General features: G+C 42.5%; 1 protein-coding gene across 1 annotated transcript in view; it reads right to left on the bottom strand.

The window, feature by feature from the left end:
- Positions 1 to 25349, bottom strand: part of LOC138982255 (uncharacterized) — a gene marked incomplete in the record, with an annotated part of 48353 nt that overhangs the window by 16155 nt on the left and 6849 nt on the right. The window contains 17 exon segments of the mRNA XM_070355491.1: positions 8307 to 8506; positions 9255 to 9482; positions 9987 to 10078; positions 11046 to 11082; positions 11306 to 11527; positions 11742 to 11969; positions 12692 to 12783; positions 13106 to 13145; positions 13507 to 13728; positions 14275 to 14502; positions 14941 to 15026; positions 19999 to 20038; positions 20536 to 20757; positions 21268 to 21405; positions 22484 to 24003; positions 24273 to 24509; positions 25018 to 25257. Of these exon segments, the coding sequence (XP_070211592.1) occupies positions 8307 to 8506; positions 9255 to 9482; positions 9987 to 10078; positions 11046 to 11082; positions 11306 to 11527; positions 11742 to 11969; positions 12692 to 12783; positions 13106 to 13145; positions 13507 to 13728; positions 14275 to 14502; positions 14941 to 15026; positions 19999 to 20038; positions 20536 to 20757; positions 21268 to 21405; positions 22484 to 24003; positions 24273 to 24509; positions 25018 to 25257 (4072 nt within the window).

The following is a 25349-nucleotide window of genomic DNA, read 5'->3' as shown; positions in this document are numbered from 1 at the left end:
AGAGAGAGAGAGAGAGAACAATTTTTAAAAAAATGCTTCTGAGGAGTATAGCTTGTTGCTGTCACATTCAACAAAGAGAAAAACTTTTACTGAGAAGAATAGCCTGTCATCGTCACATGTGACACCTTTTGTTATAATTATTGAGGAGTAAGCCTACAAGCTGTCGTTATCACATGGGACACAGAGAGAGAACTGAACTGCACTGACACTAAAGTACATGGTTTGTTGAATAAAATCAGCTTTAAAACTGGTGTAATACCGTTAGCAAACAAAAACAGATATGAAAAAATAGGACTAAAATAAATGCACATTTGTTCAAAATACCAAAACTAACCACACACATTAATCTGAAGGGATGTTCAAACGCTCTTCAGCACAGCTGGAAGGATTGATAGATCACACACACACACACACACACACACACACCTAATAACCACCAAAACAGACGACTCCCATACTAGATCAACCTACAAACGCCAATTTTGTTCATGATCAATGAGCCTTTTCTTTCAAATTATGCCTTTCGGTCAACGCGCAAGTTACCCCGCAGCGGAAAATCAAAATACATGTGCAGCCCCTTAGTTTCAGTTGGTGGAAACTCTTGGAAAATCAAAGGGATTGCATATGCAGTCTATAAGCCACTGCTTATAAGCACCATTTCACCTTAAGCAAGTTTGCTTTAAGCGGATGAACCACTGTTTAGTACTACTTCCCGAAAGCGAGTTTGCTTTAGACAGGTGAAAAACTGTAAAGTTCTATGTCACCAAAAGCGAGTTCGCCTTGAGCGGAAAAACCCATGTTTAGTATTATTTCATAGACAACGAGTTTGATTTAATTTAAGCGGATGAATCCACTGGTTAGTACTGTTTAACAGGAAGCGGATGAACCATTTTTTAAATGGTATATTTCTTTAGCAATTTTGCTTTTAAGCGGGTTAAACTGTACAACATGTACCTCTAAGTAACTCCACTGAACCATCTTGCATATCAGGTCCTCAGCCCGCTCTTCGTGACGCCTGCGTTCCACACCGCTGATGATGTCCTTGATGTCTACCTGGGTCTTGATAATGTTCTTGCTGTGTCCGTGGAGCTCGAGCTGGCCAGCTGTCTGCTTGACAGTCACCTCAACGTCGTGTGCGGCTCCAGCCTGTATTAGTTTGTCCAGCTGAAGACCAATTGAAACGGACTGGCTAATTGAGGTTGTGCGTGTGAAACACTGTCTGTCTGCTAGTCTGTATGTCTGTCTGTCTGGCTATTTCTCCTATCTTTTTCTCTCTCTCTCTCTCTCCTCTCTCTCTCTCTCTCTCTCTCTCCTCTCTCTCTCGCTCTCTCTCTTCTCTCTCTCTCTATCTCTCTCTCTCCTCTCTCTCTCTCTCTCTCTCTCTCTCTCGATCAACCTTGCAGCTCTACCTCTCTTTCATTGAGCTTCTCTCTATCTGTTTTTGTCTTTCCGCCCCCCCCCCCCCTCTCTCTCTCTCTCATTCTCTCTCTATCTGCACTTCTCTCTTTCTCTTTGTGTCCCTCTCTCTCTCTCTCCCCTCTCTCTCTCCTCTCTCTCCCTCTCTCTCGCTCTCATTCTCTCTCTCTCTCTCTCTCTCCTCTCTCTCTCTCTGTTTAACCCCTGTCCTTGTTAAATAAAGTTATGTCATCAGCAGCAGCAATAGCAGCATCAACTCTCTCTATCTCTTTCTTTCTCTCTCGCTCTCTGTCTCTCTCGCTCTTATTCTCTCTCTCTCTCTCTCTCTCTCTCTCTCTCTCTCTGTGTTTAACCCCTGTCCTTGTTAAATAAAGTTTTGTCATCAGCAGCAGCAACAGCAGCATCTACTCTCTCTCTCTCTCTCTCTCTCTCTCTCTCTCTCTCTCACACACACACTCTCTCTCTCATTCTCAGTCTCTCTCACACACCCTCTCTCTCTCTCTCTCTCTCTCTCCTCTCTCTCTCACTCTCTCTCTCTCTCCTCACTCTCTCTCTCTCTCTCTCTCTCTCTCTCTCTCTCTCTACTTCTCTCTCTCTCTCTCTCTCTCTCTCTCGTGACAAAGCAACAAGCAGGACAACATGGCATTCCTGATCACCGCATTTAAATATTTGCAGGTTAAGACCATGCTCAATAAGAATAAATAAGTCATCAGACTGATTCACCGTCACACCATTGAATCATTTTGAATGTGACAAGTCAGTCAAATGCAGTCTCATCATACACAATTCATTGTTTCATCGGCTTTAAACTAGAATGGTCTATAATGTCTAATATGAACGCGTCAATTCTCCGTGATCAACGCCCAGCCTAATAACAGTTGTTCCTTGTACTCTTCAGCTGATCAAAGTCATAAACAACACGTACGGGGCCAGGGACTTACACACTAGAAAAGAAGCATAAACGAAAGTTCTTACCACGGACTTTTCCATCTGCTTCACTGCCTCTTCTTCCAAAACAACCAGCGGGAACTTGTCCTTAACGAAGTCTTCCAGTGCCTTCAGTGCACCAGTGGCATCTGGCTTACTCACAGCGTACACATACACGTCTGCAGAGAGAGCAGACGGAAGTGTTGGGAGAGGCGGTGAGCCTGGTTGAACGTCTTCTGTCACAGGTCTCACGACCTCCAGAACTGGTGCCACTGTACTTCTGGCTTGGGGCGTTTTTCCTCTCCCAAGAACTGATGCGAAAAAAGATTTTTTTAGCGGTTAATATTTATTTGCAATTTGAATTATGTCAAAATTCGGTAAACGGACCGCATATTCAATGACTTAATTATTCGGAATAACTTGAGTTATTTTGAGTAAGTCATTGAAGAGGATGATAAGTCTAAATTAAGGATCAGCAAATGTCCTCTAGACTTTACTACAAGTGAAAATGTCCAGACAATGTGACCGATAGAATTCCCTTAGATAGTTTTTAGTTTATAGTATGGAATAAACCATGTTATTAAAATATGTCATCAATATTTTCCCGGCAAAGTAAGTAAATGATTACCTTTCCAAAGTATAGACCTGGCTGCAGTCGGTGTGGCAGGCTGCGCATTTTCGGCCTCTTTCTTAATTCTGTCCGCCTCCGATTGCAAAGCGTCGGTGAATTCTTGCATCTTGGTTGTGTTGCTGAAAATGCATCGGAGTTCCTGAACACTTGCTGGTTTCTCTTTCTGGAACTTGCTCACCGCTTTCAGGAAAGCGTTTGCCACGTCATTCATTTCAAACTTCATCTCTGCAAAATAATGAGCAAACCCTCCAAAATTAAGAGGGTGTTGGACATTTTATTTTCTGCTCATGTAAGCACCGGCGTAATGTTTACTTCCAAAAACTTGTGTATGTTGTGTGTAATAGTCTCTGCATACCACCAATGCACAGACATCCAGAACTTGACAAACCAGGGGTAACACTATGGTCTATTAAGAATTGATCTCAAATCCAGGAATGCCATGAATAATATTAAGCGGTAAGTTCCGGTGTTTTACGGGCAGCAGTGTGAAAATATCGGAAACGAAATCGGTAACCGGCCAGAGACACAGAGATACAGACAGAGAGAGTTAACTGTTGCCTCCCGCAGACTGCTCCAATGCAGTTTCCAAGACATGAAAAGTAAATCCGTAAATTTCAAGCAAAGCGACCATAACGATTTTTCTAAAACTTTAAATACGAAAACCTCGCACGAAGCGGGTTGAAACAGAATCAGATATGCACAGATTTTGTATGACACGTAATATGAAAGCGAAAGTGAAAGAAGGTGAAGAAAATGGGAAAGAAATGATGTATAGCGGTATTCTCTAGCGGGCGATATTGGGCGTTCTGGAAGGTACTGGGCTAGCTAGCAAACCAGACACCGGGACAGAGAGAGAGAGAGAGAGAGAGAGAGAGAGAGAGAGAGAGAGAGAGAGAGAGAGAGAGAGAGAGAGAGAGAGAGAGAGAGAGAGAGAGAATTGCATGCTGCTTTTTTCAATCAGCCATCGCCCGTGAGGGAACAACGGTAACAACTAACTCATTTAATAACAACCATTAGCAATTAATCAAATAGTTTAAGTTATAAACAAAACTTCAATATTGCATAACACTATCATAAAGTATCAGGTGGACATTTCAAAAGTGGCCTTTACTGATGAACTACAAAAAAACATTATATCACCAAGTAATTACGAGAGAAATTTAGTAATCAAGAGAGAGAGAGAGAGAGATCAAATTTTTTTACGAGGGTTGTAGCATAAGTAATTCAAACGAGCTTTTTTTCAACCAGCATCGCCCAGAGAGGGACTACTCTTATCAATATCATACACGTAAATTCATTTAAACAACAAAACAAACAAGTCGCGTAAGGCGAAATTACTACATTTAGTCAAGTTGTCGAACTCACAGAATGAAACCGAACGCACCGCATTTTGTCACCAAGACAAGACAGGTAACGTTAGTCAATGACAATCCCCGGCCCGCGAGAAGAAAATCGCTCACTTTTCTTGTGCAAAATGAAGTGAAATTGGCAAGCCAGAATAGTGCGGTAGCGTATTGCGCTAAGGAGGAAAACGCGCTTTTCTGTATTCGTTTGAATTTTCTGAGCTTGTTTTAAATACAACATATCAAATACATATGTTTTTGGAATCAGGAAATGATAAAGGATAAGATGAAATCGTTTTCGGGTCGATTTCTTAAAATGTAATCGTGGTACTAATTAACCTATTTTCGTTAATTGTGATCACATCTTAAGAGTAAACATGACCTATGTATATATTTTCTGATTCAGAATTTGATGCGGAATATGATGCAATCAATTTTGAATCTCTTTGCGAAAATTTGATTTTAATGACAACTTTAATGAGCAAACTCATCAACTAATTTTTCAGCCTCCAAGCTGAAATGCAATACCAAAGTCCGGGCTTCGTCGAAGATTACTTGACCAAACTTTCAACCAATTTGGTTGAAAAATGAGGGCGTGACAGTGCCGCCTCAAGTTCCACTAAATGCCGGATATGACGTCATCGAAGACATTTACATAAAAGAACAAATGATCTGGGGATATTATACCCAGGAACTCTCATGTGAAGTTTCATGAAGATCTGTCCATTAGTTTTCTCGGAACCGATCTACACACACACACACTCGGGGCAGGTCACACACACACACACACACACACACACACACACACACACACACACACACACACACACACACACACACACACACACACACACACACATACACACACATTCACACATACACCACGACCGTCGTCTCGATTCCCCGTCTCTATGTGTAAACATTTCGTCAAAACTTAACAAAATGTAAAAAAGAGAGAGAGAGCAAAGCAGAACCTGTGCCGATGTCTGGCAGTGCAATAGACTTCGCGTCACAGGACTCCGCCGTGTCCAAGAAGCGTGTGATAGCCCCGGTCAGGTCTCCCAGGGACTTGTCTAGGTTGACGTGTAGCAGGGACCGACACTTTAACTGGAACGCTGGTGTGACAGCCACCCCTCCCCCCTTCAGCTCGCTCGCTGTGATGAATTCGAAAAAAGACTATAAAAGGACATAATTTTTATAGGACATATACAATTATCAAATACATTATACTGTAGTATTATCGGATACCAACACAAAACTTCTGACAAAAAAGGCTAACTCCGCCTTAAAGTGGGCTTACAGAACGATGAAACAGCAATACTAAGATGGTGAAACCCACTCGCAATGGCATTCAACAACATTAAATGACAGGTACAGATCACTTGAATGGCTATTTAGCACGTGTAAACCACACACCAGTTCTCGTGGTTTACTCAACCCCCGAGCCATCGGAACTTCAAATATTGTTACTCGAACGGACAGCACTAGTAGCAAAGTCTGAACAAACATTTGTGGAACAACCTTTCGCTTTGATTGCTTCTTCCAAAGGTTTCCCACATCTTGCTGCCAAAGCACTTCCAACAGAACCTGCAATCAAACAAGTAATCAGAACGCAGGTACCATATAGGATAGATTAGGTAAGTATTGGTGATGTTCGTTATAGGTAGTTAGAAGTAACTTTGATTCAAATTAGTTGCGTAATAGAAGCGTCTGCTTGAGATCGTGTCCTAATTACGTGTAAATATTTGTTTCATTTTAGTTATTTTCAATAAGATTCTGTTTTAACCAAATTATTTGTGAAAACGTTATGCAGAAATCTTAAGAGTGACGATTCTTACACGTGTATTATTTGTGTATCGTGTAAAAGATGCCAGAGAAAACAAGGTAGGGACTGCACCTTTAGCCAGGTCGAGACACATGTTGACAAGGATGTCTGCGTCTTCGTCCAGTATGTCTCCTTGCCTCAGGTGCACGCTCAAGCCATCAATGCAGAACTGAGCACTTGCTGGGCCTTTGCGAACCGCTGATTTCACTGGGAAAAAGCACAAGAAATTCAAAAAGGTACGTTTGTTTTGGAGAAAAATATGTCCCGGAAAACCATCCGTTTCTGGTCACAGACACTGTCAGGCTTTTACACACAATACAAACACCTTTTCGTTTAAACATTCACCGCTTGAGAACATCCTTGGTGCCCTCCGTAAAGAGCGAGCATTTCTCAAAGAATTTATTTTTGCGTGGCCAGCCGGATTGTCTGTACCACAATCGGACGCCTCGTTTTGGCGCTAGGACTAACTTTTAAAATCAAAATAATAAATTGACAGCTTGTAACACAAACATTCTTAAATCATAAAAGATTTCTTTTTTCATCAAGACGAGATCAGTACAACTCGAGGTTTTTAATTTTTTTTTTTAAACGGGAGGCCGGAAGCAAGTCACGCAATGATCGTGTTTCACCAAGGCAAGCAGACAAACTTCCCGCATATCGCTTGCGTCTTTGAAGCTAACCGCCGCCGATAAGGATAAGTTCGTGTGACACGCAGTCGTTTGTTGCATTTTAGATTCAGAGTTACACAATTACGTGTTATTGCAGATACAGCAAGTCGCATTAAAATCACAAACTGACGAAGAAATTGTGGAAAAAAAGGACAGTGTGTGCCACGGGTCCACGATTACAAGGGTAAAATAAACCACGAAATCTGGTGTGTGGTTTACGCACGCTAAATATAGCCATTCAAACGAACTGTGTCATTTAATGCTGTTAAATGCTATTGTAAGTGTGTTACATAAGGTTAGAACTGCTTTTTTCGTGAGAAGATTTAAATCGTTCTGTAAACCATTTGAGGCAGACTGGGCCTTTAACGTAAGCTTCATGCATTTCTTGGCTATGGTGGTCGTTAATTATAGCCCAAAGTCGACTTCGGGATGACTTCGCACTCTCTTTCTACCAAAAGTTCAGTGCCAAAGCATCGTGCAGCCAGATTCTTGAAGTGGACTTCGCGAAGTCGACTTCTCCCAACTATGTTTAGGCAAACAGCTTTTTCCCGAAACTATACAGAATTGTCAATCTTTCTATGATTAATGAATCGCTGCTCAACGCTGCGAGAAACCATTTCAAATAAAAGATTCCTTCCTTCATTTGCTACTCATTGGGTCCATTCTACAAAACTGTAAAGCCTATCATGAGGATCAACATGTGTCTTAAAAGATTGAATAAATAGCAAAACCTTAGACCTATGTAAAATAACAACGAATACAAACCATTGCATCCAAATTATCAATCAGATACTAAACTAGTAGGCTTATGTATTTTGTACTTTAACATTCTTGAGACCAATCACATTTTTCGCTACATTATCGCTTTGAAGCAACTAGATAAAACGAAAATTTAAAACAAGTTTCAGATTAAAGTCTAAAACCAATATCCATAGTGTGACAACGTGCTCCAAAGCCAGTTAGTAAATGTTTATTGGTTTCTTTGTTTGTTTGTTTGTTTGTTGATTGTTTGCTCGTAAACTTACAGGGTAGGCAATACATTTTTTGGCCAAACTGTCTGTCCTGACGACTGCTCGCGTTCAGTTCTGACAATCTCTGAATCTGAGGCATCACGCGTTTGCGTTCGTCGTGGACATTTCTGAATTCCTGGTGGCACATCAGTAAAACACAATGAAGCATCAAAACGACATACAACAAAGTACTCATACTGTTGTTGAATGCAAATATGTACGTGGTACGACCTCGGTGTGCAACAAAATATATCCATGGCTTAATAATTAGACCTAACTAATATTCTATCATAGCCAGGTTTTGGAAACCCCTTATACTTTGTGATGAAACCTTTATTGTTACAAGCTCTCCAGAACTCTTTCATCGCGAGGTCTCAGAGTTCACAAGCATACTGAAAAGTCTTATATAGGCGCGGAACCATAGAAAGGGTATGACTAATTGAACAAATAGTACAAGGCCGTACCTGCACGGTCTGTGTGTCCTTGTGATAGACCACTATCCTGACATCCCTCAAGGACGTGGATGGACTGGTCTTCTGGAACGTGTCCACAGTGTCCAGCATGATGCGGGCGGTCTCATCACGGGGGTAGTTCAGCTGACCAGTGCCCAGGGCCGGGAAGACAAGGGAGGTGTGGCCCTGACTGCTGGCCTTCGTCAGACACTTGCTCACCACTTCTCGCAAGTTCTAGAGAACAATAACACAAACAACGTGCATCCAGTATGGCCAGTAAAGCAATGACAAATCCTGCAGAGGTTCTGAAAAAGATGGTCCGCTCGCCTGAAGCCATATACGAACTCCGGAAATAACTCAGTCGGATGTGTATGGGTTGTGAAAGAGTGAATACTCTTGCTTTTAGTGAGACTTTTATTATGGCACATACATACGACTTGTCCACGTGTTTCAAACACACTCCTCGCTAGTGACCTACCTATTATGTTACCTGGGGAAAATACCTCAGTAAAAGCAAAAGTATTCATTCTTTCACAGCCCATACAAACCCGACAGAGTTATTTCCGAATATCGTCTATCGAAAAATGTCACGAACTACATGAACTTGAAGCCATCTATGTACTCGTGTGACAGACAGTACGCCCTTTCTCCGTATTAAAATGGTTATTTTGGGTATAGCTGTTCAATAACAGATGCAAACTAAGGAAAACTTCTGTTAATGTTAATTCAAATTTGGTTTTGGTACCTCTGCTCTTTGTTAACGTATTGCTTTAGTAGGTAGTAAACATTCTAGTGGGCTGACGACCTTTTTTGTGTCAATAATCTACCAGTTTAACATTTTGACTTTTAGCATCCCTGGCCAGGTTCGTGTAGCAGTTATAGCAACCACTGTCCACGACAGAACACCGCACATTCCATCAGAAACAGACAAAAGCACACACAAGTGGGCACACACCGCTCCCCTGCCCTACCACCAGCTTACCTTCTCCGAGTTAGCAGACGACCAGTTGGGAAGAGTCAGGTGATAAACAGCCTTGCACGCAAGTCCGTGACCTTTGGTGTCACCAATGTCACCGACCTTGACCCCTGCTGTGAACTTGGTCTTACACTCGTCCTGCAGGGCTTGTCCCGCCTTGTTCAGCAGGGAGGCTGACACAGCTCCAGACTTGAGGTTTAGATCAGGGGTGGCGGTGTTCACGATCACGTCCGCCTTAGCAGAGAATAACAGGGTTTTTTTGTATTATAAATATAAGAAAACTAAACCAAAACTGAAATGGTAACTTCCACGACATTCTAGATTTTATTTACATCAGATGCAGCCGTTCAAATATCTCATTAAAAGCAAAAATAAGTATACTTTTTTTCTTTGTCTCTTTGACGCAAGCCCTCCCACCACCATCAGAACAACCACGCCATCACCTGGCCTTCCTGCTTTTATCTTCATCCTTTTCAAGAATTATGCGTTTGTTGTTTCATTAAAGTACACGTGTAATGCTGTTTCCATTGCCTTTTCATAAGTGTATGTGTGCATGGTGCTTTATAAAAATTATCAAATAAAAACAAGAGCCTTTAGGAAGTTGTCTTTTCTCTAAGAGTTACTAGGACAACTCGAAAAGCATTTATCTTTTACGATTCCATTTTTCCTTACAGATTATTCTTACGCAGACCTTCCAGGTCTATTACAGTTATTGTTATAATTAACAAGCACTTTTACCTTTTGCTGCGCAATCTCTCCCTCTACCACAGAAACATTGATCACATCTACCGTCGTGATCGAAGCAGCAGAAGCTGAGCTGAGACTTTGTCCTGAGACAGAAAGGTAAGCAATTTCTGAGTAACAGAAAAGGTTGGTTACATTTGTTTTTGAATACATCCAAAGAGGACTTATAGTCGATTTATCTGGAAAAGCCTATAGTCAATACAAGCATGAGTAATTTAATTCAGGAGGATATCAACTCACATTCAAAGATTTTAATGTGTTGGAAAAGAATTAAACTGCAGTTGCTTTACTTAACTCTTTGGATGACACACGAATCTGCATAAAAAATGGCATTTCAACGTCATACAACCGACTGCAATTTGTACTTAACTGTTCCTTTCTAATTGTGGTTAGAATACACTTTGTTTAAATGAAACCTGCCCTCACGGAAGTCATGTTTTTCGATGGAATATAATCATAAACTGTTCTCACAAGCGGTCTGGAAACCTCTAAACTGGGTATTTACTTGTATTTAACGAAAGGAAACCATAATTTGACAAAATGTACATGACTGCTTCTTCTTCTTCTGCGTTCGTGGGCTGAAACTCCCACGTACACTCGTGTTTTTTACACGAGTGGAATTTTACGTGTACGACCGTTTTTTACCCCGCCATTTTGGCAGCCATACCCCGTTTTTGGAGGAAGCATGCTGGGTATTTTCGTGTTTCTATAACCCACCGAACTCTGACATGGATTACAGGTTCTTTTTCGTGCGCACTTGGTCTTGTGCTTGCGTGTACACACGGGGATGTTCGGACACCGAGGAGAGTCTGCACACAAAGTTGACTCTGAGAAATAAATCTCTCGCCGAACGTGGGGACGAACTCACGCTGACAGTAGCGCGCCTGAGCTACATCCCCGCCCGATACATGACAACTTTGAGTGATTTATATTTAGCTGAACACCCCTTAAACCCAAACATATTGTTCGCGTTTGATTTTCCTTGCCGGTTAATGTTTTTCAAGTATGTATATACTTGTAGTAACAACCTCAACATCCTTTCACGAGACTGACCTGTCGACGAATGCTTGCCATGAATTTGATGGAATATCTGCAACAAAATATAAAAAGCTATAAAGATACAACATGCTTCAAACCGTACACACGCTAAACGCAACAGAACAGAACACCTCTCTGTCACAAAATGTTAAGCCTGTAAAAAGTTCAATAATTTAACATCAACAAAGATCAGTCTGAGGATAAAGTTTCCTTTCTTTTGAAATACTCGAGGTGTTGTTTTCTTTACATTAAAATGTATCTCTTGGCATTCTCACCTTTAATGTTTCTGTGTCTTTCTGATAGACCACAATCCTGACATCCCTCAAGGACGTGGATGGACTGGCCCTCTGGAACGTGTCTACAGTGTCCAGCATGATGCGGGCGGTCTCATCACGGGGGTAGTTCAGCTGACCAGTGCCCAGGGCCGGGAAGACAAGGGAGGTGTGGCCCTGACTGCTGGCCTTCGTCAGACACTTGCTCACCACTTCTTGCAGGTTCTGAAAGTAATTCGAGCAGAAAATAGAACGAAGCAAACCCTTAGTTTTAAAGATACCAATACAGACAGGCTGTATTCGTGGAACGGATAGCAAGAATGGAAGATTTAACCTCACGATCGGCGTAAGACGTAAGCATTGAGAAACAGTGTAGTGTAGGATACTGAATTGCATTAATATCAATGTGTCTGGCTTTATTTCTACCACCCGAACATACCTGTTTTGAATTTGCAGATTTCCAACCAGGCAATGTGAGATGATAGACAGTTTTGCACCCAAGCCCGTGACCTTTGGTGTCAGCAATTTCGCCGACCTTGACCCCGTCTGTGAACTTGGTCTTACACTCGTCCTGCAGGGCTTGGCCCGCCTTCTTCAGCAGGGAGGCTGACACAGCTCCAGACTGGAGGTTCATACCAGGGGTTGCGGTATTCACCAGAACGTCCACCTTAAGAGAGATTAAATATGTGACAATACATGAGAAAAGACGTATATTGGGGGGGGGGGGGGGGGGGTTGTTCTCACAAAACGATGAGTTAGAGCACAGAATGTTGAGAAACATGAAAAAAGCAGATGCATTGAATTTGTATTAGTTTGGCAATGTCAAAGCTTCTGAATGTACAATTTCCTAGCACAGAAGTTTGCAAGAATTCAACTCAGAAGACACGTTATTTACAATTACTGCATGTGCACAGATTTATGAAAAGTTAATACTTTGATCAGTAGCAATGAAGCCACAAAGCAAGCGTGTGAAAAACAAACCCGAAAAAACACAAAATGTCAAAAACAAACTACACACACCATATAGCACTTGAGGAATGAAATCCTCTTCTTGCCATGTGATTCGACAACTCTTGTTCCTAATTTAAACTGATTTTCGTTCATCAAAGTGTGCACAAAAAAGTCTCCCTTATTTTGAATGGTGCCGTGCATATCAATACATTTAAACAAAATGTATACATTAAAACGAAATGTATACTACTGTTATGTATTACATGATCATTGTTACATACAAAAACCGTTCACATCAGTCACAGCCTCTAGATGTGTCTTATAATCAAATTGTTTTTTTTAGATAATTCATGTTAACAGTTTTGTACTTGTTTTCATAGTTAAAAAAGATTTGATGAATGTGAAGTCATTCAGTAAACATCTTAAAAAGGCACCCACCTTTTGATCTGCAATCTCTCCTTCCACAATTGAAACGTTGATCAAGCCTGGTGCAGAGGCCGAAGCAACGAAACTAAGACTTTGGCCTGAAACTTGAAAAAAAAAGAGAAAAAAAAAGAAACACATTATTCGATCACAAAGCTAAATTGTGAATCCCTATAACACATTAAGTACACTGTTGTCTCAGAGGCACTGACAGTTTGCCATTCAGACACTTCAAGCAACATCAACGATTATCATAAAATACTTTCTTTGAGGTAGTCTACTATGCAAATCCTTCCTTCAAACATTGCAGATTTGGTTATCACGTTAATACAGCAAAAACGTCCTTTCAACGAAAATTCACTGTCCTTATTCAAGAACTAATACATGACAGACTAAGCGTAAACTATTTTCTCCACATATTGGACCCACCTGATGTTGGGATGTGTTGGCCTTGGATTTGGCGGAACGTCTGAAACAAAAAGGTCAACCTAACTGAGAACATACGGACATTAATATTGAGAATTAAGCTATATCATTAAAAACAGGCCTTGTCAACTTTCACTCTTTTTTTAAAGAAGGATTTGATGAAGTAGGATTATACAGAATTATAGTTCGCCATATTGGCAGATTTTCTTTTCAGATTGTGTGCGCATTTAAGGATGAGAGTTTCATCTGTGTGCGTGATAAACCAAGATTGCAGCTTAAATGATTGTTCATCATCTTCAAATGAAAGACCTTTGAAAAGTCTGTTTAATGTCATATTTTAAATACTTTTTGTGTTATGTTTAGTCTGAAACATGTTAATCTCTTTCCAGCTCGTTTTCCTTTACCTCGACTGTCTGTGTGTCCTTCTGATAGACCACAATCCTGACATCCCTCAAGGACGTGGATGGACTGGCCCTCTGGAACGTGTCCACAGTGTCCAGCATGATGCGGGCGGTCTCATCACGGGGGTAGCTCAGCTGACCAGTGCCCAGGGCCGGGAAGACAAGGGAGGTGTGGCCCTGACTGCTGGCCTTCGTCAGACACTTGCTCACCACTTCTTGCAGGTTCTGAAAGCAGCATGCATAGAAAAATATATGCAAGCGATTAATTGTAAAGATTCTGATAGATTACATCATTAGTTGTTTTTAAGTCACGTCGTTGATACTTTATGGTATCACATTGCGAAAGGTTCTAGGTTTTCACATTGAAATTGCAGTCAAAGACTCTTCTAAATATACTAATAAAGGACGCAACAACAAAAAACTCCTTGCTTCTAAGGATGTTCTCAACCAACAACATAAAAATAATATGGTTTCCGTTAAGCCGTAAATACAAAGCTTTTGAAATGTGAGTGTGTGGACGATTTTATCAACCGCTTTGAACAATCTGTGTTAAAGAACTTCTTGTGATCCTCCTTTCAGCAGTTATATTGATAATCATCTCCAAAAAAAAAAGCCTTGGATTTGAGTTTCACAAAAAGAACCTATCCCGGCAAGTGAAGTAACTATAACCTTTCACCGAATTCATATAACCTTGACAAGCATATATATGTCCACGCATGTGCACGCAGCTACGAATGTCTTATAAATTGAGACGCCATTCATTCATCCCACCTCTTTGGAGTTTGCATTTGACCAGGCAGGCATAGTCAGGTGATACACAGCTTTACACGCAAGGTTGTGACCTTTAGTTTCAGCAAGGTCGCCGACCTTTACCCCGTCTGGGAACTTGGTCTTACACTCGTCCTGCAGGGCTTGACCCGCCTTCTTCAGCAGGGAGGCTGACACAGCTCCTATGTTGAGGTTCAGATCAGACGTGGCTGTGTTCACGATCACGTCCACCTGGACGAAACAAATGTGAAATCATGCAAGAACTAACTCATATCAGAAAGAGAATGTTTGTAGTTTCCATAGAAAAGGTGGGTTATCACTGAAATATGCCATATTCGTTGACATGAAACCATTCTTGACAACAATCAGACTGGATGAAGTGTAAATTCAACTTATTTCAACAGTGATTATCTACACTCATTAAAAACAATGAGCATTTTTAAACGGCTCTAAGGACCTGAACGTGTATTACTCTCTTTCGTCTTCAGCTGATATGATACTTTACAAAAATAGTTGACTCGGTAAGTACGTTTAACTGTGCAATGATCATGATATGATTAAAATAAGTTATGTGAAAAATGAAATGTCAGCTATCTCTGTGGGTCAGTTCTGGGCCCATAACTGTCTTTTAGAGGCTTGTCACCTTGCTTGTGTCTGTTCTATGTTTACCTTTTGCTCAGTAATTTCTCCTTCAATGACGGAAACTTTGATTAGGTCTGCTTTTGTTGTCACAGGTGATGAAACCGCTTTTGGCACTGCACAAAATTGTTATCTATGTTGGCTGGTGGTAAACAGTCATGGGAACAAAGGAGTTAATATGCCATACAGTAGAAACGTAACAATATGATGATATGATGATCAGCATGGAGATAAAAGGAAGTTGGATTTGAAAACTGTCAACGCACGTAATACTGCATACAAATACTAAAGTTACGTGAGAACATTTTCCAAGAAACTCGCTGGGATTAAGACGCAAGCGAGGCAATCAAGACGCTTAAATAATGCAGTCTTAAGACTGAAGTTCTGTCATAAGATATTTTCTTGTAAGTCTGCCATTAAGGTTTTCATTAGTGACACTTCATAGTAGTTTCACTTCATACTACTAACACAACAAGACTTTGGTTTAGTTAGGCGTGAGGTTTATTATCTTTCTGGAACCACTCAGTTACATCAGTGTACGTGCTAGGCTGGTCACAAGATGGCTGACAGTTCCGCGTTGATTTTACACACGTGACCAATATTAATATTAATTAGATGACGTCATGGAATTTCCCAAACATCTCCCTCCTTAAAAGGAAAATGCATTATTCTTAAATGTCTCTGTTATAGTGTCAATGTAATTTTCAAATTTCTTTTTCAGACAGAAACACTTTCACAAAGTCAGTTTTCCAGTTTTCAGGTCCCTTAAAGCTCACTGCAAAGTCTTGTTTTTCAAACAAACAAACATCTAATTAGAAACAAGCTTAAAATGAAGTTTTTGCAAAATTATGAAAAGTTTCTTAAGATTCACTCTCCTCTCATACTCATCCAATCATCATTCTATATAATGCTTTCACTCTCTGTCATTCACATGCTTGCCCAGTTCTCCTTTCATCCTTTACTACTGAAAAGCAAAGAAATTAAACAGGAATACATCTTGGCATTAAATAGAACTTTAACGCTCAATTCCAATGAAACTCTAAACTTGAACAAATGAAATTATAGAGAAAACTTCACGCATTCATAACCAAAGCTCTTGTTTTCTTTACGAAAGAAAGAAAGATAGATTAACGAAAGAAAGAAAACATAAGCTTTGATTCACTTCCGCCTGAAGTTCTATTGCATTATAAAACTTGAATTAACTAAACTTCACCACCAAGTGCTCAATGCACTTCACACAAATTTCACCACAATTTGCTCTGCTTTTCTGCCATCACACAATGGCAGCACACACTTCTTCCTCCCTGTAACGGAGAGGCTTAGCAGCTGTGTAGCCACCAACTGCTCTGGTGACACGCCTGTTGATGTCCTTGGAATCTCCGATGTCCTTGGAATCAGATGATGAAGTGATGTCCTTTGAATCTGATGCTGCTGGGGAATGTTCTGGTGAAACAGGAATGATGTCGTGACGCGGCGATGGGATTTGCTGCAGATGTTTTCTGTTTCGCCGGAGGACACCTGTAGAGGGTGAGTTAATCAGATAAGTACGGTTGTCAGCATCAGCTGCCACAACTGTTCCTTTCTTCTTCCAAGTGCTTTCAGCGTCAGTCTTGACCAGCACTTGATCACCTGGTACCAGCTTTGACAGAGGTGTAGCTCCGTGCCTCTTGTCATAGCTGAACTTGTAGTTGTCTTTCGCCTGTTGATCTGCTTGCCGGATGTCTGCATCGCTGACTGGTCGTGGAACCAAAACTTCCAGAAGCACCGGAAGTCGCGTACGCAGCTGCCTGCCCATCAGCGCCTGTGACGGACTGACACTTGTACTGCTGTGCGGTGTAGCTCTGTAGTTGAGCAGAGCTATATCTGGCGATGACTGTCGCAGAATCTTCTTGGCGATCTTCACACCGCTTTCAGCTTCCCCATTTGCCTGAGGGAAAACTGGACTGCTCGTACTGGTACGAAAGTCAAACTCTTTGGCGAAATCCCTGAATTCCTTGCTCTGGAACTGGGTACCGTTGTCAGATTTCACAACTTCTGGGAACCCATGTGTCATGAAGATCGATCGTAGCTTTGCAATAACTGCTGCTGATGTGGTACTGGTCAGACGAAGAATTTCCAGCCACCTGGAGTAATAGTCAACAACCACCATGTAGTCTTTTCCCTCAAATGAGAGAAGGTCCATCCCTAGCTGTTGCCAGGGCCGCTCTGGAAGCACTGTTGGTTTCAGTGGCTCACTCCGCTGGCTTGGTCGATGTTGTCTGCATTCACTGCAATTTTCAATGAATGTCTTCAAATCTCGGCTGAGACCTGGCCACCACACACTCATTTGTGCTCTCTCACGACATTTGTGGAGACCTTGGTGAGATTCATGCAGCTTCTTCAGGAGATCTGGACGTTCACTCACTGGGATGACGACTCTCTTTCCACACACCAGTAAGCCCCTGATGAGTGAAAGTTCTCCCTGTACTTGCTGGTAGGCCTGCAAGTTAGCTGACACCGACGAAGGCCAACCATTGCAGACATACTGGATCACTTGCTGAAGTTCAGCGTCATGGACCGTTGCTGCTCTCAGGACCTCGAGGCGACTCTCGGCGATGGGCCAAGACTCTTCCACAAAATCCACGTACGCCGACACAACCTCACTCAAGTCTTTGTCTTCTTTTGTGACTGTCAGCGGACTTCTTGAAAGTGCATCTGCTATGACGAGGTTTTTCCCAGGCACATGCTGCACTTTCGCATTGAATCGCATCAGTCTCAGGAGGAGTCTCTGACACCTAACTGGTGCACGATCCAAATCCTTTCAGGTCATCAAAGGAACGAGTGGCTTGTGGTCAGTCAGCAGATCAAAACTGTCCAAGCCAATCAGGTACTTTGCAAATTTTTCGCAAGCCCATGTTGACGCCAAGCATTCTTTCTCAATCTGCGCATAACGTCTTTCTGCGTCTGTGAGTGTTCTGGATGCGTACGCAATCGGTACTAGCTGACCACCTTTCCACTGCATAAGTGTGGCTCCCATTCCGTAGCTACTACTGTCGGCACTCACTACTGTCTTCCTGTCTGGGTGGTAGAACTCCAGTGCTGAAGTCGATGAAATCTTCTTTTTCACCGCCTCAAATGCCTTCTGCTGTTCATCTCTCCAAGCCCACGCTGTATCTGCTTTCATTAAGTCTGTGATGGGCTTCAGATCTGTTGCTAGTCCAGGGACAAACTTGCTGAGGTAGTTAAACATACCACATACCGTTATGAGATCTGTCAGTGATGATGGAGGCTGCATATCTGTGATTGCCTTGACTTTCTCCGGATCTGGACAAACTCCGTGTTCGCTGATGATGTGCCCGAAGTATTTCACTTCCGTCTTCTTGAACTTGCACTTTTCTCTGTTCAGTTTCAGTCCTCTTTCTTCTATCCTCTTGAGAACTGCATCCAGTCTTCTGTCATGCTCCTCTTCGGTACGACCAAAAATGATCGTGTCATCACTCTGAACTTGAATGTCTGGCCTTTCAAGTTTGTCTTTGCGAAGAATTCTCCTTTTGTACTCAGTCTTCCTCCTGGAGAGCTCAACTGTACGCGTGTAGCTGACAGCTTTGGTTTGTTCTTGAAACGATCAAAAGTCTTCTCATTGATGATAGTCAGATCTGCTCCTGTGTCGATCTTGAACTGGACATCAATGTCTTTGATTTTCAGAACTGTCGTCCAAGGTTTTGAGTTGTCAGCAATCACCGAATCCACAAAAAACTCATCCTCTTCATGTTCTGTCTCAACCTCACGAACGCTGCGGCACATACGAGCAAAATGTCCTTTGCGCTTACATCGCCTGCATTGCTGTCCGCATGCTGGACACTGTCCATCTTTAGGATGGTCTCTGCCACATTTCCCACACTCTTGACCATCACTGTGCTGAGAAAACTGTGAAAAACTGCGACCTCGCAGATTTCTGGCACTTTGGGCATCGTTTGAAACTTTTTGACTGCCCCTCATATGTCTTTGTTTACCTGTCAAACTGTTTTGACCGCCCCTCGTATGCTGTCGGAACTTTCCACTCCGAAATCTAGATCTGCCCCTGACGGAGTCAACAGACGTTTTTCCTTGGCCTCGTTGCTCCTGAATCTGCGATTTTATCAGTTCATTCTGACGAGCGATCTGAACTGCCTTTGGTAATGTCAAAGTGCTTTCGAGTTGCAGTTTTTCTGATACCTCCGGATCACGTATGCCCAACACTAGTCTGTCTCTGATCGTATTTTCTTTGTCGGCAAACTCACAGTTTTTCGAGAGTTCGTATAACTGGCGCACATACTCTTCGATGCTTTCATCTTCCCGCTGATTGCGTTTGTGGAACGTAGCTCTCTCATGGATGACATTTTTCTGTGGTAGAAAGTATTGGTTATATTTCTCTAGCACCACATCAATTTTTTTCGCGTCAGCGGGTGCCAATTCAAAACACTCGAAAATCCTTTCTGCATCGGACCCCATGCTGTAGATAAGGCTACTAACCTGTACCTCTTCGTCTTTTTTAAAGAGTTCGCTCGCGCTTCTGAAGCGTTGAAACGTGCCACGCGAGTGCGGCCAGTTTGCCGGTTCTCTGAAGTTGAAATTTGCAGGTGGTTTGAAAGCCATTGTCACTGTCACTGTCACTGTGTTCCTAGAATTCCTCTACTTTCTGACACCAAGTGTTGGATGCTGTAGTTTCACTTCATACTACTAACACAACAAGACTTTAGTTTAGTTAGGGGTGAGGTTTATTATCTTTCTGGAACCACTCAGTTACATCAGTGTACGTGCTAGGCTGGTCACAATTAAGATGGCTGACAGTTCCGCGTTGTTTTTACACACGTGACCAATATTAATATTAATTAGATGACGTCATGGAATTTCCCAAACAGCTATGGCATATCATGCAATGATTGTTGTTGTTGTTGTTGTTGTTGTTGTTGTTGTTGTTGGGTTTTTTTCAGATAAAAGGAAAACAACGAAACCATGGTAAAATGGAAGATTCGGTTGTTTATGGGTGGTTGGAGAAGAGGAGAATAACTGATAATTACAACAAATCATCTGCCTACTCATGTATACGAAAAGTAATTGTCTTCTCACCTGGCACTGTAGGTCGTCCGTCCAATACATGTCGAAATTCCTGTCAAGATGGACAAACGTTAATTAGTTTCACATATTAATGGTGAACCTCAGGAAAAGAGTCAACAGAAAAGTGTATTAACTCTCTTTGCAAGCAAACAAAAGCGGTCTTCGATAGTGATTTTGAACATCATGACATTGTTTAAATATATACTATATAATGTACTCATATTTGCCCACAATCCACGCAACAAATATTCACATAAGTGAGTCTTAGAACCAAAACTGTGAAGATGGGCTTCTTAAACGTGTAAATCCAAGAGACGACCAGGCAATTCTGGTTGGGCATGTGATGTTCTAGCTGCAGCTGTTCACAACCAATAACAACTTAATCAGAGAGTTCAAATGCTTCATTCTATATTACTACAATTTTCTGGCAAATCTTAATTATTTTGTTGATCTTAAATTACACATTTGTTATAATAGTTTACAAGAAGTGACAGACCACGGAAAGACCCCCAAAACCTTCCCTTTCCAGACAACAAATACTGCTCTGACCTGCAATGCCTGTGTGTCCTTGTGTTTAACTACAATCCTGACATCCCTCAAGGACGTGGATGGACTGGCCCTCTGGAATGTGTCCACAGTGTCCAGCATGATGCGGGCGGTCTCATCACGGGGGTAGCTCAGCTGACCAGTGTCCAGGAACGAGAGGTTCATGGAGATGGAGCGCTGACTGCTAGCCTTGGTCAGATACATGGTCACCACTTCTCGTAGGTTCTGAGCCAAAACAGCGGTGGAACATTCGAAATCAATTGAAAGATCAAAATAACTGATGTTTGAATATGTATGGGAAGTTAGTTGTCAAACAAGCAGGTATTAGTGAACAGTTCCTTCACCCTCAAATGTACAAATGTTTTACAAAATATTGTTTCGCAGTTAAGTCGTATTCCCTATCTGTCGTTTGCTGCTTTCCCATATTTGGAAAATACATTAAGTACAACAGGTTGGAATGATCTGCTCCACAAAATGGAAAATTGGTTTATCCACTCATCGTGGTTACAATGTTCAGGGCATGTTGAAAACGCCCTGCAACACTCAACTATGAATACCTGAATCTCTACTTTCAGCAGTGACTACTTGTATACTGAAACTAATGCAACATATTATGGCGTTTTAGGGTTTATCAGTTTATTTTCTTAAAAAACAAAAGTTTTGTGGCTTCATTATTCAGCATATATTTCAGGTAAACAATAAAATAAATGAGAATCAAGAATTGAGTTGACTTACCTCCTTGGAGTTTGCAGACGACCAGTGTGGAAGAGTCGAATGGTAGAGAGCCTTACCGCCAAATCCGTGACCTTTGGTGTCAGCAATGTCGCCGACCTTGACCCCGTCTGGAAACTTGACCTTCTTCTCGTCCTCGACCTGTTGTGACATTTGTTGGTATTTGCACCTGTGCTTACTGCCAATTCAGGGGCTTTTTTTGTTTGTTTGTTTGCTTAACGCCCAGCCGACCACGAAGGGCCATATCAGGGCGGTGCTGCTTTGACATATAACGTGCGCCACACACAAGACAGAAGTCGCAGCACAGGCTTCATGTCTCACCCAGTCACATTATTCTGACACCGGACCAACCAGTCCTAGCACTAACCCCATAATGCCAGACGCCAGGCGGAGCAGCCACTAGATTGCCAATTTTAAAGTCTTAGTCACTTGCGCTCGGAAGCGAGAGGTTGCGAGTTCGACCCGGGTCAGGGCGTCAGCAATTTTCTCCCCCCTTTCCTAACCTAGGTGGTGGGTTCAAGTGCTAGTCTTTCGGATGAGACGAAAAACCGAGGTCCCTTCGTGTACACTACATTGGGGTGTGCACGTTAAAGATCCCACGATTGACAAAAGGGTCTTTCCTGGCAAAATTGTATAGGCATAGATAAAAATGTCCACCAAAATACCGGTGTGACTTGGAATAATAGGCCGTAAAAAGTAGTATATGCGCCGAAATGGCTGCGATCTGCTGGCCGATGTGAATGCGTGATGTATTGTGTAAAAAAATTCCATCTCACACGGCATAAATAAATCCCTGCGCCTTGAATATGTGCGCGATATAAATTGCATAAAAAAATTTAAAAAAATCCCTGCGCTTAGAACTGTACCCACGGAATACGCGCGATATAAGCCTCATATTGATTGATTGAGAGGTATGACCCGGCCGGGGTTCAAACCCACGACCTCCCGATCACGGGGCGCCGGACGCCTTACCACTAGGCCAACCGTGCCGGTCCTTCAGGGGCTTGCGTGGAAGTAACTTGGTTGATTTTACATAATGATTATAATGGAATATTTTTCATAGAGCTAAATTCTCTGCAGCTCGAAGCGTTTTACAAGGTATATGTCTGGATATTTATAAGGCCTTTACAAATACAGTCAGTAGGTCAATTTCAGGGCCAAAGAAGACAGAAACAGAAACGGACAAAGATACAGACAGTCAGATAAATGTAAAGCATACCTTCACTTGCAAAGGGCTGTCAGGCTCGAACTCAAGAGCAATGACACATTTATTGCTGGAGCCGATCAGGTCCAGTCCTTGTTGGCATTCCGGATGGCGAAAGTATTTGACCATGGCCAATGTAGTGTACGTCTCTTTGTGAACAAAAATCTGCTGTCCAAGTATCTGCAGCTTCTTCCTTACTTCCTCCAGGCCATGACGCGTGCCTTTCACTGTAAAATTCGTCTTATGTGAGGTGATCTGCACCTTCTCTTCTGCCAGCTTCTTAATGATCTTTTGCAGTTTCAGCGACCAGAAAGAGACAACAAAATTCTGCCGGTTTTTTGAAAAGCAAACAACTTCCTTGAGAATCGTGTTTCTCTCCCTGAAATCATGTATCTCTTTTTGTGCGCTTTGCAGAATGTCGTCTGTGCAAGTGATGCTGATCTTCTGGTCTTTGGGATTTGTAGAGATTATGAGCACCCCAGCGTGCCTGTCAGTCAGTTCCTTTACAAAGTCATTCCATTCAGGGCCTTGGAGAAGGTCTGCCGATTCCCTGCACAAAATGACATCCTCCACAAGAGAAGCATCCGCGATGGATACTGCTTTCTTGACATTGTTAACGCTGAATGCGTAGAACGTAATGTGTTCTTGGTCGGCTGCTATTTCCCAGACTGCAACGACTCCTTTTCCTTTGAGTTTTTCCATGATGAAACTTTCACCTTGCTTGTTTTGAAGCAAGGTCTGCTTTGCATTTGATATGTTGCTCCATTGCTCTGCCTTGACAGATTGTAGGAGTTCATACATCTGCAGACGAGCATCTTTTACAGAAAACTTATTTCCTTGAAAGACGATGACGAATTTCTGAGAATCTGTCTTAACTAAGATATCCGACTGTGATGGCTGGAAAGGTATAGCTTCAAGAAGGCGGATCTGATGAGGCTCCAGAGTCACTGTTTCTTCGACCTCCAGCTTCTTCCTCTCAATCTCTGCTTCCTCCTTTTTCAGTGTAGCTCTGATGTCCTCCGACAGCTGTGTCAGTGAGGGCTCTTTCCCCACAACAATCAGACTTCTGTCATCTGGCTTTGTGGCAGCGATGGCAAGACCGTACACAACACCATCAAGCTTCGTTTCCACAACTGGCCAGGTCTCCTGAGGAACCAATATTTCATGGACTATCACCTCCACTAGACATTTCATTACGGCATCCTGTGCCTCCGCCTTCCATGTGCGGGCCAGATGTCGTGCTTTGGGTACTTCAGGCGTGAGCGTGCAGTCCACAACGACCTTGTCGTCCACACACTTTGGAACTGCGTGAAGCTCTGAAAGCAGTTGATGGAGTTCTTCCCAAAACGCTGGACACTTCTGAAAGAACAGTAACTTGGCCCTGGCCACGTCTTTCAGGCTGAAGCTTTTGGGCACAGGGAAGTTGTCCGGATCTTCACTACCACCGGATGTACCGAGACATTCGAAGTAAGTTGTGATCGTCAGGATGCTGTCGTCCAGAGTGAGTTTTTCTTTGCCAAGGACACTCTCAATGACTGAAACAAATGGGAAACCAGTAAGCTACAGTGAACCAAATACTACCGAAATAATGTAAGCTACACGTGCAAGGTTACATCATCAGTTCAGAACAGCCCCTAGTAAGCAACTCCAAATGAAGTAAGAAAACGCGCCTTCAACCACAGGCACACCCGTCTAGTTATATGTATTTTTATGATAACGATACACTGGAAAAGACAACGAAAGAATATCTATGGTTGGAGTAACAGACTGAAAAACAGTAAAGAAAATAAAATAAAAAGTCTACCTTTGTGGTCCTCAAAGTGGACAATGCACTTGCATTCATCGGCAATCATGTCGACATTTTGCACCGGGCCGCCGCCACTTCTGTTGTGATTGTGAAAGAAGAACCTGACAGTTTCCACCGCTGTGAACGGGTTCAGGTTCCCAACCAGGATGGCGCTTGACACGGGTACTCTCGATACCGATAGCAGACGACCATCCAGATCATTTTCTTGGCACATTTTCTGGACTCTTTCCAAATCTGGACAAAGCAACAAAAAAAAACCAGAATAGTCTTCGACTAGGCTTTTTTAATCCTAAATTCAACAATTTAAATCAAATAGGAAAACGTCTGATCTCTCTCTCTCTCTCTCTCTCTCTCTCTCTCTCTCTCTCTCTCTCTCTCTCTCTCTCTCTCTCTCTTTATTTTGTTTTATTTTATTTCATTTCTCTCTCGTTTACAGGTGTTTGGAAGAGTCCTGAGCTGAGGTGCAAGAAGCAAAACTGGATGCCACCAAACTGGGTGGGAACAAACCGGTGATGGGTGGACACTGAGATTTGTTGCGGTTTCAACCAATACCCCGCGCTTGGTCCTATCCAGTTGGGTGGCACCCAGTTTTGCTTCGTGCACCTCAGCCCTGACAGGTAGGTTTTGGAGAAAACATTGTATATCAAGGAGCAGCAATAGGTCTACGTTACTGAATTCATCGGAGGGACCTTACATTTCAGGTAGCACTGTAACAACCACCATCCAAAACGTCAATGCTTACCTTGGCGTTCGTTGAAGGTCACCAGGGCTCCTTCTTCGTCCCCGTAAAGAATATCGACTGGCGCGCATCCCGTGACAAGCTTCAGGAGGGTTCTGAAGTGGTGGCTGGACAGCTTGTCGGGAAGGTTGTGGAATAGAAGTTTATTGGCGTAAGTAGGTCGTTGGGCTGGTGCCACGTGAAGACTCACTGTCACCGACTCTTGTCCGATTGAATGCGACCTGCCTGAAACTCTTGCAGCATCTGTGGAGGGGTAAATAAAACAGTTTCAGAGACTCGAACTGACCCGCCCATGCAGCTGGCCTGAAACTCTTGCTGCATCTATAGAGGTATAA

The sequence above is a fragment of the Littorina saxatilis genome, linkage group LG12, assembly GCF_037325665.1.
Source record: "Littorina saxatilis isolate snail1 linkage group LG12, US_GU_Lsax_2.0, whole genome shotgun sequence".
NCBI classification, from domain to species: Eukaryota; Metazoa; Mollusca; class Gastropoda; order Littorinimorpha; family Littorinidae; genus Littorina; species Littorina saxatilis.
This window is presented reverse-complemented; position numbering and strand designations above follow the sequence as displayed.